At 37.5% G+C, this 16,086-nt stretch overlaps 1 protein-coding gene across 3 annotated transcripts in view; it reads right to left on the minus strand.

Annotated features, from left to right (window-relative positions):
* The window catches only part of col28a2a (collagen, type XXVIII, alpha 2a), a 105,019-nt gene that overhangs the window by 31,760 nt on the left and 57,173 nt on the right, over positions 1-16,086 (minus strand). For all 3 annotated transcript variants that reach the window (XM_069935704.1, XM_069935703.1, XM_069935705.1), the window contains exons 20-27: positions 15,881-15,949; positions 15,390-15,461; positions 6,080-6,148; positions 5,628-5,696; positions 4,392-4,460; positions 3,798-3,866; positions 2,815-2,883; positions 804-872 (exon numbers count right to left, since the gene is read on the minus strand). In XM_069935704.1, the coding sequence (XP_069791805.1) occupies positions 804-872; positions 2,815-2,883; positions 3,798-3,866; positions 4,392-4,460; positions 5,628-5,696; positions 6,080-6,148; positions 15,390-15,461; positions 15,881-15,949 (555 nt within the window). The remainder of the gene's footprint in view (positions 1-803; positions 873-2,814; positions 2,884-3,797; positions 3,867-4,391; positions 4,461-5,627; positions 5,697-6,079; positions 6,149-15,389; positions 15,462-15,880; positions 15,950-16,086) is intronic.

A 16,086-nucleotide genomic window follows, 5' to 3' on the forward strand; every position in this document is an offset into this window, starting at 1 on the left:
TTCCCAGCACCTTAAACCAGTGTCCTCTTGTGGCAACCATGACAACCAGCGTGGCAACTCTTTCCCTGGGAGAAAGCCTCTGACTATCTACACGATCAATGCCTCTCATCATCTTATACACCTCTATCATTTTACCTCTCATCCTCCGTTGCTCCAAGGAGAAAAGACAGAGTTCACTTAACCTTCTTCATAAGGCGTGCTCCCTAATCCAGGCAATATCCTTGTAAATCTCCTCTGCACCTTTTCTATGGCTTCTATATCTTTCCGGCAGTGAGGCGACCAGAACTAAGCACAGTATTCCAAATGGGGTCTGACCAGGGTCCTATATAGGTGCAACATTACCTCTTGGCTCCTAAATTCAATTCCAAGATTAATGAAAGCCAATACACATGTGTCTTCTTAACCCCCGAGTCAATCTGTGCAGCTTATTTGAGCGTCCTTTGGACTCGGACCCTTAGATCCCTCTGCTCCTCCACACTGCCAGTAATCTTACCATTATTACTATATTCTGTCATTATATTTGACCTACCAAAATGAACACTTCTCAATTATTTGGGTTGAACTCCACCTGTCACTTCTCAGCCCAGTTTTGCAACCTATCAATGTCCCACTGTAACCTCCACACTATCCAAAACACCCCCAACCTTTGTGTCATCAGCAAATTTACTAATTTAAAAAACAAAAATCACAAATCATGTATAATAAACACGAATAAACATCTTCTAAATTTTTCACAATGAATTATAGTCAATTGTAAATCTGTGACAACACATTTAGTTTTATTTCAATTCAAATCTGCTTACCTTTGGGCCCTGAATCCCTTCCCCTGGAGCACCTGTGGGTCCAGATGGTCCTGGTCTCCCTGCAATTCCCTATATGTAATAAATAACACAATTAAATCTGTTTCTTACAATAACAATTACCTAAACTCAGTGTTTGAATCAGACATTCACTGATATTGTCCATGGAGTACATGTGTAATTTATCAATCTCAGTTCAATACTGCTAATTAAGTGTGCTGACTGTAGTACCAGTATCCATGGTTGAAGCCAAACGCAGAGTCAATAATAGAGCACCAACATCACTGGTTAAGACCTGTCTGCTTTGCTCTAATGTGGTTTGTATTTCATAAAGGAAAGAATAAACATAACTGAAGCAGATAGCAGCTGGCATTCTAGAAGTGAAGACAAACTGCAAAACTTTTGTGGAGCACAGCACAAAATGCGCTTCAACATTAGCAGATACTGTGTAGGAAGTCGGAGTGAAGAAGATTGTTAGGTGTACGCTGAAAAGTCACAAAAAGACTACCTTTGAGTTAAATGATAGGAGAACAGCTTCAAACCCTGAACACATTGTTTGAAGAATTTCAATGACCTCACACGAGTAGTTAATGCTTGGAAATGTATTGTCAAATGCCATATCTCATCACCTGCACCATTAGTCACAGACACTACTGAAACATTATGCCCTCTTTGCTCACTTATTAGCAATCTCTGTTGATCCAAAGTAGCACACATATGATGGTAACAACTAAAATTAATAATTTCCATAAAATAATGGAGGGGGGAAAACTAACTTCCATAGAGAAAGGAATCAAAAACAAGAAGCTTGACATTTACTACTGTCTAATTTAATGCAACTTTTTCCAGATTCAAGGGAATTCGAGAAAGTAAAACCAGCACATCACATATTTCATGGGCCTCTAATGTTATGGTCCTGAGATGAAGTCCTTGAGAATCTAGAGGTTACTTGGAGAACAACTTGTTCTGAAAATTCCTGGAGATTGTACTTTTCATGAATCTTGTCTCTTTTCTGTCCAGATACCAAATTCAGTTTGTGAGAAGTCACCTTGTCGGTAGCCAAGAAGTGTATAGCGGTCATGTGGAAGTCCGACTCTCAACTAAACATTACGTGATGGAAAACAGAGATACAGAGTTGTACTCCCCTGGGGAAAATCATGTACAATTGAAGGAGAAAATATGACTCTACAACATATATGTATGGAGATATAGTTACACCCCTTCTAAATAGAAAAGTACTAGACAGTGCAGGATTCGAACCCTGGTCCAGTCCTGATTGCTGGCACTATGGCAGCTAACCACTACTCTAACAGTATTAATGATTGAAATAAACAAAGTGGGTTGTGGCACAGATGACATGCTCATTTTGTATCTTTTAAATTTTACTTTATGTTACTTTGGGTTTATATTTGGTTCCTTTAAGGGCCTGTGGCTATGTATTTTTGGTTCTTTATGTTTGTTTAATTTATATAATCTTTTTCTTGTGGTATTAAGGTATGGGAGGGAAGGGAGGGAGGGGGTGGATGCGAGAAAAAAATGGACTCAATGCAATATATTGTTGAGAAAGATAGTTTTTTTTGGGATTTGTGAGAGTCTTGGAAAATCAAAAATAAAATATTCAAAAAAAGTCTTCTCTCTTCAAATCCTCAATTTACCTATAATTTTAAATTACTTTTATCCTTGAAAGATAGTACAATGTAAAAGACAGCCATTTAATTCATCTGCCATCTCCTTGTTTCTTTATTACAGATTTCCCAGACGATTTCAATTAGGACCAGCACTCATGCTGCTATTTTTATAAATACCTATAGAAACATTTTATTATTTTTGTTATATTTATGGCTTGTTTTAACTTTATTTTTTCCTCTTTTATTAATTCTTTATTCATTCTTTGCTGTTTTTCATATTCTATCCAAAGATTGAACTGCCATCCACCTCCAATCTAAAGGGGTTGTCAATCAAGGAGAATTTAATAAGTAAACTTAGATTGAAATTCAAATGCAACTTGTGATACCTTCTGACCTTGAAGTCCTTCTCCTGGAGGCCCAGCCAAACCACTTGGGCCTCTGGCTCCTGGATCTCCCTGAAAAATAAATGTTATCAGTGAGAACATTCACATAGCATTGAAATCTCCTGGTCTTCCAAAAAACTACCAATCTGCCATGATCTGTGGCTTCCCTGGTTGAGTGTGGGTTAAAATCCAGAAGGGTGGGAATGTGGGAAGGGATGGGGATGGAGCTGAGGGGAGGAAAGGAGATCTAAATGTATAAGATTCCCAACTGGATCTGATGGCCTCCCCAATTAGTGCGCACAGTACATTTTAAAAGTGACCAGCAAACAGAGGTGGAGAAATGGTCCGTCCCCCACATATAAAACTTGCCTGGTAATCATTCACATATTCTTGCCTGTCTGATGGAGTGGCATAAAAATGGCCAGAAATATTTTGAGATATTTATGCCAGGAAAAAAAATTCAATGTGTTGCAATAATTATACACATGATTATAAATTATAATTTCCACTTCTAGGTGCATTACAGCACAATTGAGCCCAGGAGGGTAAGTTAGACAACACACAAAATAAAAACCACGAAGTAATTTTGTAATTTTGCTTCAGTTTACTTCAATTCATTACATTTTGAACAATCACACAGCCTTAAAAACAAAATAGATTATTAGAGATTTTATTTGTAAGTTTGATACATTAATAAAACACTTTGAAAGTGAGGGTTTACTAGTTTATCCTCAATTTTTCTTGAAAAGTGGTGGTGAGTTGCCTTCCTGAATCACTGCAGTTCATCCAGTGACCTACTTTCACATTGTTGTGAGGTAGGGACATTGACGGTGATAATATATCGACAATATTTTTGCCTGTGAATTAATTGGAGGGGAATCCACAGGTGGTAATGCTCCCAAGATAGGCAAATTATTAGACTTCTACAATTTTATAGAGGCATGATAAAGTAATTTTTTTTTGTTTCTGTGAATATAAATGGATACCTTTGGTCCTGAGAATCCAATTCCTATTGGTCCCTGTTCACCTGGAGGGCCTGGGAGGCCTGGAAAGCCCTTTTAATCAGAACACAATATTTTGGTTTTCTTCATCAACATTCTTATATTGTAACTAAAAATGTACAACTCCACCAGATATACACAAATGATATGAATATCTTAAATTATAAAGTAGTCCAGTTTTATTGGACTCTTGAAAAGCATAATGTAAAGTTGAATGAAATTAGTTTTTTTGAGGCAGACAGCTTAAAAGTGATTTATTTTCACATTTAAAGTTTAAAAGTTGTGGAATAGTTCCATACACATTTAATAAAAACATATTTCATCTATATTTATATAATTGTAAGAAATTATAAGAAAGCCTCTGTAATGGAGTAAGAGCATAGTTGGTCACCAATCCTCAATCAGGAATTGGTCCCAGTTCAAAATGCCAGATATGACAGTTTTTACATCATTGTACATTATTCATCCATTCTGTTGTAAAACTGCCATTTTTTTAAAATTATGAAAATTAGCAAAGACAATAGATATTCAAAACTTAGTGTCAATTGACACCTTAAGTGTCAATTCACAAATACTTACTGGTGAGCCTGGAAAGCCTTCTCCTTTGGGTCCAATTGGCCCAGGTTGGCCTGGATGACCACGATCACCCTAATATTGAATGCATACAGATGAAGAAAATCACTTCATATTGTACATCATAATTGATTTCTTACACATTTTGCAAAATAAACAAATTTGTTATTACAAGTTCATATCTTTGAAAATCCAGGCATTAGCTGAAAATTGGAGTTTGCATCTTCTCTCTTACCCTGTGGTTTAATCTAGATGCTCTGGTTCCCATAATGGCCATTACAAATTGGTCTTTGTGGAGTTGATGTAATGATAGAGTGCTAGTTTGTTTATTACCATAAAACAAACATCACAGGTGAGATGTAGAATCTGGCAGGAGGGAAGGGTGAGTGTAGCAGGTGTTTTATCTACAGGACCAATGGGTCAAATAAAGTGGGACTCTTGAACTCCTGCAAATGGGGATATTAATGAGAGATTAGTGTAAATTGGTGCTTGATATGGATTCAGGGAGCTAAAAGAACTTTATTTCACTAAAAGTAAATGTAGAATTAAAAGGTCGCCTAGAATTGATTTTTTTAAATTTTTATTTTATTTTTTTTTAAAAAAGGCCATGTTTGTCCCTGCATTTATTCTCTTTACTTCTGCATAGGGTGGCCCTATGTCCGGTTTTAGGATGGACAGTCTGGCTTTTGAGGACTCTGTCCTCCATCTGGTACAACCTCAAGCCAGACGTTAATTTGTCCTCCATTTACGGGTGTAGGCCCTACACCCGTAAATGGAGGGCAGATTAAGGGGCAGAAAGGGCACTTACCTGTTAAATGTCTCTTCTGGCTCGTGTACGTGTAATGGGGGGGGGGGGGCAGTGTGACGGCAGCAAAGTAGCGGCTGCCACATGCGCAATAAGGGGCAGCGTGACGGCGGTGCAGGAAGGCTCATGGCAAGTAATCCTTCCCCCCACCCCCAACCCTGAGAAAGTGTCTGATGATATCCTCTGTTTTGGTAAGTTGGAAATGGCCACCCTACTTTTGCATGAAATGAGGATGGTAGCTAACCAGATTTTTTTAAAAATCTAACAAAGCAAATCTGTATGAGATTGTAACTAGTGAAGACCTCACCAGTCTCAAAGCATTTTCATATCAGCCATTCTTCCTCACCCTCAGATTCTCATTTCTGCTGACTTTGAAAACAAAAAATTGTGATTTTCTTCTCATTTCTAACGCCCTTAAAAATATAGTTATCTCTTACCTTTGGGCCAGGGATTCCTAACCCAGTTTCACCTATGGAACCTGCAGGACCAGATGGCCCTGGATCACCCTGTACAAAAGAATTTGCTCAATTAAAACACTATTAATCAAAACATACGAGAGTTTAATTCTCCTCCCTGGGTGGAAACGTGAAAAAAAATGGACAAAAGCTCGCCCGGAAATTTTCTGACAGATCTATTTAAACAGATAGGAGTTATCAAACAAAGTTCACTCTTCAATGTATGTTTTAGAGAAAAGAAATAAAGATAAATCTTTCATCTTATTCCATGAAATAGACCATTTAATTTTTTTTGTAAAATGTGTTTTTGTTTGCTAAGGATAAATAGCTGGAAGAGCGTTTTTACTCATCTCAACAACTCAGTTTCATTGAGTGCAATTTATTTTTTTCAAAAATGCATATTTTAATTGTACACCAAAGTATGCTATGTGTACCTTTAATCCCATAATGCCACGTCCTGGAAGGCCAGGCAGTCCAAGGCGCCCTGCAACACCTGGTTCACCCTATCAATACAAGTCAACATAGATTATCAATGATCAGATGTTATAAGGAAAACAGCAATAATCTTAACCTTTTTTAAGGTTCTTGAACACCCTTTCAAATTTTGATTTATATCCTCCAATAAAAGTATTTAAGAATTAGTTTAAGTTCAAATGTGGTTTGACAAGGAGTGAGTTTGTATTGCTGCTTTTGTCTGTATGCACATACTCTTGTAACCAACTTCTACTGAGGTACAACCTCACCAGTTGTAGTCATGTTCATCTCTGCCCTGCTAATAGTAGATCTAGTAATTTTTCCGGGCAACATCTTTCAGTATCAATGTCAAATTGACGATAGTAGCTTTTACTTCATTAATGGCCAGACTAGCAATTTTGATAAGATGGAAAGACTGCATGGCACCAATTCCTATGCAACGGTTACAGGATGTTACGTATTGCTTGAATTTGGAGAAAATTAGATCTAATGTTAAAGAGATCAAGGTTGAATTTGACAAGATATGGGGCCCATTCATGGACTATTATTATAATTTGATTACTTAGGCAGGGGTGCTCTGGGGGTTTTCGATCTGTTGTCCGAGAGTTGATTCCTTACAATTTATTTGCTGGTGACCATGTTTAGTGGGAGGGGTTAGATTAGTATGGGGGTTTTTCTTTTGCTTTTTTTCTACATCTAGCAGAGATTGGTCTATTTAGATAATCACAACTTATATCACAATATTAGAATGAGGTGAGATTCTCATAAGGATTTTTCACTTTTTTTTGAGAATTATACGACAATGCATAATTGATGTGACTTATATTCTATTATATAAAAACTATATAATATATATATTTTTATTAATTTGAGAGAGAAATATTACAAAAAAAATTGACGATGTTGGATTTCTTCTGTGATTTTTCAGCATTTTCATGATTTGTGTATTTAATTTTTAAAATGGACAAAAAATGCACAAGCCCAGCATGTGGTTAACATGCTACCTTTTCACAACTCTGGAATTCACGATGACATTCCTTCTGGCCACTTTTAATGTGAATTGAGCAAAGCTCTACCACATATGTTGATTCCACTAGGATACTGAAGTTGATGTCTATTTTGACATTCATTAATTCTCTCAATTTTGGATCCATGGATTCATCTTTCTCCAGGTGTATTGTGTGTGGAGGAAATGTGGTCTCCCTACCTGTATGGAATGTGTGTACATGTCCTCCCATCTGAAACTTATGATATGAAGTCATATCACCTGTGAACCAAAGTTGGATTCTGGCCACCTATTAGTGCACACCTTGCCGTTGGCTAATTTAAATTGTGTAGGGTCATTATTGTCTAGAAGCACAGATTGGCACTGTATATAATTCCAACACAGCACATTTTTTCTCTCTGCCTTATGGTCCAAGCCCCGATTATCACTCCATGCCAGGTTGCTACTATGGACATCACTGAAAACATCGTGGGAAAGGTATGCACTACACTAAAGCTGAGCCGCAAGTACTGTGATAGGACGGTACTTACAGAGAGCCACAATCCTGTCGGACAGGAACCGGGTGTGTGGGTAAAGGACCCTGTTTTTAGTGTGTGAACGAGTCGAGTATAGGTTTACCGTTGTTGGAGTCCAACTGAAGTCAGAGGTGAATGGCTACATCATCACTTAAGTGAAATAGTAATCAAGTACCATTTAATGTTCTCCACTGTTTAACTCTCATGTGTTAAAGTTACGTGTGATTGAAACACTCATGTCCAGACTCATCTCTCTTTGAACCCTCTGAAGCTTATACTCTTTCCATTCAACAATTGGTGCCACAAGCAGGGTTCAAAGACTTTTGGCTGGACACACATGGAATCTTAACCACGTGGGAGCGGAAGATTATGCTTACAATCTGGGAAGTTCTATTAATAAGTGTGAGAGAGAGAGAGAGAGAGAGAGCGAGATTACAAAATTCCCAGGCAGACTGACGACCGTCAGGGGTTTAGCCATTTGTGAACAAATTAGAAATTAAAATCATGGAGGCAGCTTCCAAGCTGATTGAAACACACCTGCTGCAAGTAGCTCTGGTCTGAATCAGGAAAAGTCCGAGCAAGGGTGGGGGGGCGCGGGAGGGGATCAGCATGTGTTTGGGGGATGGGAATGTATGGATGAATGGTGATAACCATCAGGAAACCAAATCCCACGACCAATATTCTCTCTAATTTTTTTAGTAGGTAGTGAGCACAAAAATCTTAATTTGTGCAAATTTTTTTTCCTGTAAAAAAAGTGTGCACGCACTGAAAGCTTGTGCAAATGTAAACTTGAAGTTGTTTCAAGATCATTTTGGCACAGGCTTTCTCTCATGGCTATAAAATTATATTGGTATGTTTTAATAATACAAGTGGAATGCATTCTACAATGTATTATATGTAACTACATTATTGTAAGTAACTAACCTTTAGTGCACACTAATTTCCTTTGTCTGCTGGTTGCAAATTGTTTGCACACACACATGCACACAGCTTAGAGGGAACAGTACTGCTCATGACATACTTTCTCCTCCCTGCTTGCCCGAGCCTTTACGAGCCCAACCATGCGGTCCCAGGTCTGCCACAAAGACACCCTGCCAAAAGGGGAAGGTAGCTAAAACTGGGAGGACCTCAGGTGGGCACACATGTGGTCATGGTTAGATAATGGACTACCCTGTTAAGGAGCTAACCAGGCACGGGGTCAGATACCACGAGCGACCAGGCAAACACTTAGCCATGCCATGGCTTCAATTGGGAGACAAGGGGGCCACTAATTCCCTTCTATTTCATCAGGAAATGAGTGTCCTGATGAAATAGAAGACTACCCTTCAAGCTATTCCTCTTCTCAATGTGAGGGTCTACGAAATGCTTATCAAAACACAATGGTGTGATCCCATCACACCGTTCTGTTTAAACAGCAAGAAACACTTGTCACTTATTATGCAAGGAACTCTCAACAAGACAGACAAGAACTGTTGCCATGGAAACCTGAACATAGGAAGTAGGAACAGGGGTAGGCCAAAAATGGCCCATCGAGCCTGCTCCGCCATTCAATATGATCATGGCTGAACCTCAGCTTTGGACATCCAATTGCATCTCTTGTCATGTGCATTCTGGGTGTAGATTTTGTAATGGACCATTTGTTGTGTTTTTCTCCTTGCTAATCACCCTGAGCTGTAGTAATGAGGTCTTTAAGCACACTCAGGGAATTGGTTATAATTTATAAGTAGTGTTATAGATCAAACAATAGAAAGAAACGTATATATATTTTTTTCACTTGAGAATTAAAATGTCGTCCCCAACCCCTCCCAAAAACAGAAACAAACATCTCATGGAGTTGGTGCTTCAGGAGGTTTTCGTTTTTGTTTTTTTTTAATAAAATCACAAATTGGCTAACTTTCAGTGCCAACTTCTCCTGGCTCTCATTATAGTGATCCAACACAGGAACTTGTGGCACCCGTAGAGAAGATGAGCAGGAATAGCATCCTACTGTCAGATGACAACCCAGGAAAATGAGGAGCATTGGGTACATCCTGTATTTACTTTGGCCGGCCTTCCCCCCTACCTCACCATGGAATGGCATGGCAACGGCTGCCTGGGGTTCATGCTCAGGGAGCATCCATGTGAGGCCAAGGCGTGGGATGAGTAAGCCAAAAGACTCTGTGGCACCTGATGGATGACCTTGTACTGCCTACTCACAGATGTTGGTGGTAAGGGTGCTCATATATGCCAGCCAACCCAGAGAAACCAAGCATGTGAGTCAGTGACCAGACAAATTTCTTTCTCTACCCTCCCCTCTGACACTGGGGAGCAGCTCCCTACCCCATCAGAAACACAGCGACCCTTTTTGTCTGGGTGGGGGGGGGGGTAGTGGTGATAGCTGGTGAGGCAATGTCATTCAATTTAATTATGTACGATGTCCAGTATATGGAAGGAACTCATGTATATATTGCTTCACTTGACTGGTATTGTTTTTATTTTCACACATCTTTTTAAAAATAATTATAACATGTACATAGAGTCATTGATTGTCTTCATACTGATCGCAGAGTAATGCGTCCTCCGAGAGATGGAATATTTTGTGTGGAGGATAGGTGACCTCCCTGCCTGTCTGGAATGTGTGTATTGCAGGTGGTCACATGTCCTCCCTCTGAAACTTATTTAGAAGTCTTATCACCTGTCAATCAAGGTTGGACACCAGCCACCTATTAGTACACACCTTGCCATTGGCTAATTTAAATCATCTAGGGTCATTATTGACTAGAAGCACAGATTAGCACTTTATAAAACACCAACGTATGACACATTCTTTCTCTCTGCCTCATGGTCCAAACCCCGGACATTGCTGGAAATGTCAAGGGTAAGGTGTGCACTACACTAAAGCAGAGCCATTAGTACTGCAATAGGTCTGTAACTGCAAAGAGAGGTGTGTGTGAGTGTAAGTGTGTGTTTACAAAACAGTCCCTGTTTATAGTGTGTGAATGGGTTGAGTATAGGTTTACCGTTGCTGAAGTCCAACCGAAGTCTGGTGAACATCTATATTATCGCTTAAGTGAAACAGTGATCAAATACCATTTAACATTTTTCCCTCTTTAACTAACGTATGATTGTGACCCCTGTGTCCAGACTTGTTGGAAAGATTATCTGGATTGGGTGACATTACTGTGTGATCTCAGCGTCGCACAGTTAGCATAGCAATTAGCGCAATGCAATTACAGGGCCAGTACCTGGGTTTAAATCTAGCACTGCCTGCAAGGAGTTTGTATGTTTTCTCCCTGACTTGCATGGGTTTTCACTCTCCAGTGAAAAACTGCTCCAGTTTTCTCTTCCTCTCCAAAACACGAGGTTCCTAAGTTAATTGGATCTAATTGGGTGGCATGGGTTTCATGAACCAAAAGGGTTTTCTTACCATGCTGTATTGTTAACATTTAAAATGTAAAAAATAGTTTTTGATTATTTACCATTCCCACCTCCTTTGCTACTGAAATGTCATTAGGCCTTTTTCCTGCATAATCACTCACCACTCTTACCTCCAAAGCATTTGTCCCAACAGGTCGAACACAAGTAATTTGTTCTTTAAATGTTTTATAGAATTCTATTGGGAATCCATCCTCTCCTGGTGTTTTATTATTCGGTAGTTTTTATTATCTCTTGTATTTCTACTATTTCAAATGGTTCTGTTAATTTATTTTGTTCCTCTATTTGTAATTTTGGTAGTTCAATTTTAGTTAAAAATTCATCTATTTTGTCTTTTTTCCCTTCGTTTTCAGTTTGGTATAATTGTTCGTAGAATTCTCTGAAGTTTTCATTAATCTCCGTTGGATTATGTGATTTGTTTGTCTTTTTTCCTTGATGCCAATACCATTCTCTTAGTTTGTTCTGTCTTAAGCTGCCATGCTAGAATTTTGTGCGTTTTTTCTCCTAGTTCATAATATTTCTGTTTTGTCTTCATTATGTTCTTCTCCACCTTATATGTTTGTAGTGTTTCATATTTTATTTTTTATCTGCCAATTCTCTTCTTTTAGTTGCGTCTTCCTTCATTGCTAATTCTTTTTCTATATTTACTATTTCCCTTTCCAACTGCTCTGTTTCCTGATTGTAGTCCTTCTTCATCTTGGTTACATAACTTATTATTTGCCCTCTGATGAACGCTTTCATTGCGTCCCATAGTATAAACTTATCTTTCACTGATTCCGTATTTATTTCAAAGTACATTTTAATTTGTCTTTCAATGAATTCTCTAAAATCCTGCCTTTTAAGTAGCATGGAATTTAATCTCCATCTATACATTCTTGGAGGGATGTCCTCTAACTCTATTGTCAATATCAAGGGTGAATGGTCCGATAATATTCTAGCTTTATATTCTGTTTTTCTTACTCTGTCTTGCATACGAGCTGATAACAGGAATAGGTCTATTCTTGAGTATGTTTTATGTCTACCTGAATAATATGAATATTCCTTTTTCTTTGGGTGTTGTTTCCTCCATATATCCAAAAGTTGCATTTCTTGCATCGATTTTAATTATAAATTTGGTTTCTTTGTTCTTTCTATTAATTTTTTTCCCAGTTTTATCCATGTTTGAATCCAATTTACGGTTGAAATCCCCTCCTATTAGTATGTTCCCTTGCGTGTCTGCTATCTTCAAAAAAAAATCTTGCATAAATTTTTGATCTTCTTCGTTAGGTGAATATACATTGAGTAAATTCCAAAACTCCGAATATATCCAACATTTTATCATTACATATCTCCCTGCTGGATCTATTATTTCCTCTTCTATTTTAATTGGTACATTTTTACTGATTAATATAGCTACTCCTCTAGCTTTTGAATTATATGACGCTGCTGTTACATGTCCTACCCAATCTCTCTTTAATTTCTTGTGCTCCATTTCAGTTAAATGTGTTTCTTGCACGAATGCTATATCAATTTTTTATTTTTTCAGTAAATTTAGCAGTTTCTTCCTTTTGATTTGGTTATGTATTCCGTTAATATTTAAAGTCATATAGTTCAACGTAGCCATTTCATACTTTGTTTATCTTTCCTTTCCGTTTCCTCATCATCACCTTTCCTTCTTATCCATTTCTGCTTTCTTGTTTTGAACACTTTATAAGACAACATTTCTAAAACATCAAACATTTTCCTTATTCTCCTATCTAAAATTTCTTTAACCCCATTCTCCCCTCCCTCTCCTGAGTTGCCCTTTATCCCTTGTCGGGCAACCACATCTCCCCTCTCCATTTGGATTTGCGAATTCATTCGCAAGCGTCAACTGATTTTTCAGTGAGGTAACTCCTCCCCACCCAGCCCCCCCCCCGGAAAAGATTTCAATTTTCATATATAACAAAGGTCATTCTTTTAATTCCCTCCTTACTTCCTCTGTTCCCTTTCATACAGGAAGATTTAGAGCATAGGAAAGACTTACCACTAACACTAATAGGAAGGATAAACTGTATTAAAATGAACATTTTCCAAAGGATACAATACCTATTTCAGGCATTGCCAATACAATTGACTGAGAAATTCTTCAAGGAGTTAAAGAAAAGAATAAGGAAATTTTTATGGAAAGGGGGGAAACCGAGGATAGCACTAGATAAATTAACAGAATGGTATAAACAAGGAGGCTTACAACTGCCAAACTTTAAAAATTATTATAGAGCCGCACAATTAAGATACCTATCAGATTTTTATCAAACAAGGGAAAAGCCAGATTGGACTAGATTAGAACTAGATAAAATAGGGGAAAAGATGCCTGAACATATATTATATAAATGGGATGAAAAATTGGTACAACGTAGGAATTCTCCAGTATTACATCATCTGCTCAATATTTGGAAGAAGATTCATGTAGAAAGGAATAAAACAAATTACCAATTACCAAATCTAATATTGACGCAAAATAAGTTACTCCCTTTTACAATAGATAACCTTTCCTTTAGAGAATGGGAGAAAAAAGGGATCAAAAGAATAGAAAATTGCTTTTCAGGAAATAAATTACTATCCTTTGAACAAATGAAGGATAAATATAATATAACTCAAGATACAGTGTTGGCATACTACCAACTGAAATCCTACTTGAAGGACAAATTGGGAAGCAGTCTGAGGTTACCAGAGGGAAGTAATTTTGAATATGTGATTACAGATACAATGATAATCAAAAAATTTATAACAAATATGTATATTAAACTGCAAGAAAAGGAGAATGAGGAGACAAATGGTAAAACTAAACAAAAATGGGAACAAGATTTAAACATAAAGATAAAGAAGGAAACATGGGAGAAGTTATGCTCTGGAACTATGAGAAATACAATAAACACGAGGTTTAGTATGATACAATATAACTGGATACACAGGCTATACATTACACCTCAAAAGTTAAATAAATGGGACCCAACAGTATCTGACAGATGTTTTAGTTGTAAAAAAGAAATGGAAACAACAATTCATGCAATCTGGACGTGTGAGAAAGTGAAAAAATTTTGGGAAGATCTAAACCAGATATTAAATAAAATCACAGAAAGCAATATACCAAAAAACCCAGAGATCTTCCTCCTAAGTAACATAAAAAACAAAGAATTTGGACTTGATTTGGATGGTGCACAAGTAAGATTTGTTAGGATAGCCCTAGCTGTAGAAAAAAATGTATTATGTCAGCCTGGAAATTAGAAGATAACTTGAGAATACAACAATGGTATATAGAAATGAATAAATGTATTCCATTAGAAAAAATAACGTATAATTTAAGAAATAATATTACAATATTTGAACAAATATGGGAGCCATACATGAAACACAATAGAGAAAACCTACCGGGGACATCTACCACCTAAAATGACAGAAGGCGAAGGAAATGAAAAGAATTGACTCAGTGGAATTTCTTGTTTATTTTTATTGAGTGACAACATTGTTTGACGGGTTTAATGTATCTTAGATTCTGTACTTTAAATGAATGGGAGGGGAGGTAGGGAGGGTGGGATGGGAAGAGGGAGCGGGGGGGAGAAAACGACACTGTATATATTTGAAAAGAAAAATGTATGCATCTTGATCAATGTGGCTTATAGTGCGAAAAATTAAAAATTAAAAAAAAACAATATGACTTCACTGTCCCTGTTCAATGGCTTGAGATTGCAGAGGAATGGTCTATCCTACTGCAGACTACATGTGGTGTCTTGTGCATAGTATAATAGAAGATGCTCATTAATTGACGAAATCTACAGTTTCTGAAGGCCAAACATTCTCTAGATTATAGTTTTCTTGATCTATCCAATATGTTGGCCTCATACCTCCACACAGTCAAAGCCACCAATATATTGAATGTGAAATCCTTATTTTTGTCTTCAAGCATTTCATCGGCCTTGCTTCAAAGTCCTTTACTTTTATGCTTAAATCTGCCTTTTTTGCATCAACCTTTGTCCCATGATTCAACAAAAGGCCTTGGCTTTACCTCCTGGGCTCTCCTCCTTAAACATTTCTTTCACACTATTTCTTATTTTTAAAAATTATTTGCATTTAAGCCATCCCAAACCTTTTTTTTATATAAAGAAAGTCAATATTTGGTTTCTCATTGGCCTGTAAAGTGCCAATGAGACAAAACATTTCTTGTTTTATGAAGCATATACAATGTGGACATCCACCTTAAATTTCACAAAGTGAAAAATCACTGTACTAGACATCATTAAAAAGGTACATCTAGCAAAAGTGGAAGAAATTCAAAAATTTCAGTTCATACTACAACAGGTGTAGATGGTAACTTGCCTTTGGCCCTGCTGCTCCTGTTATTCCAGGTGGACCAACCAAACCTCGCAGTCCACTCTGACCTATATCACCCTGTAGGAAATGAAAAGGCAAAAATGACTTTGAAACAGAAATTTTTTTCTGGATTGTGGATAAATGTTCAACTTTGCCATCTTGTGGTAATTAGGATTTGGGTTAGCACAGTGGTTTTCAAACTTTTTCTTTCTACTCACATACCACCTTAAGCAATCCTTGACCAATCACAGAGCAATTATGGTATTAGGGATTGCATAAGGTGAAATGTGAGTTTGGGGGGGGGGGCAGTCTGAAAACCACTGGGTTAGCAGAATAATGTTCAATGCACAACCTTCCTTTCAGAATTTGCTGGAAGCAAAGACGTGGAGGATATGCTTGGCAGATATCCACCCAGGACAGATATTGAAAACGCAAACATTTCTCCATATCCCATAATAAACGAAAAGTTCCACTGGTTTCAGAAGAAGAGAATTTACCTTCTCTCCTTGAATTCCTACGCCTGGAGCTCCTTCAGCCCCTCGAGGCCCTGGCAAACCTGGTTCTCCCTTTAATGGCAAATTAAATTAAAAATGGTGATGTGTGAACACTTGCAATAATTCCACAAAGATTTAATATAGAGAAAGTGTGATAAATAAATGGGATCACCTTATAATTTCCAATACAATACTGTGTCTGTAAAACT

The sequence above is a fragment of the Narcine bancroftii genome, chromosome 4 (assembly GCF_036971445.1).
Source record: "Narcine bancroftii isolate sNarBan1 chromosome 4, sNarBan1.hap1, whole genome shotgun sequence".
In the NCBI taxonomy this organism is placed as follows: Eukaryota; Metazoa; Chordata; class Chondrichthyes; order Torpediniformes; family Narcinidae; genus Narcine; species Narcine bancroftii.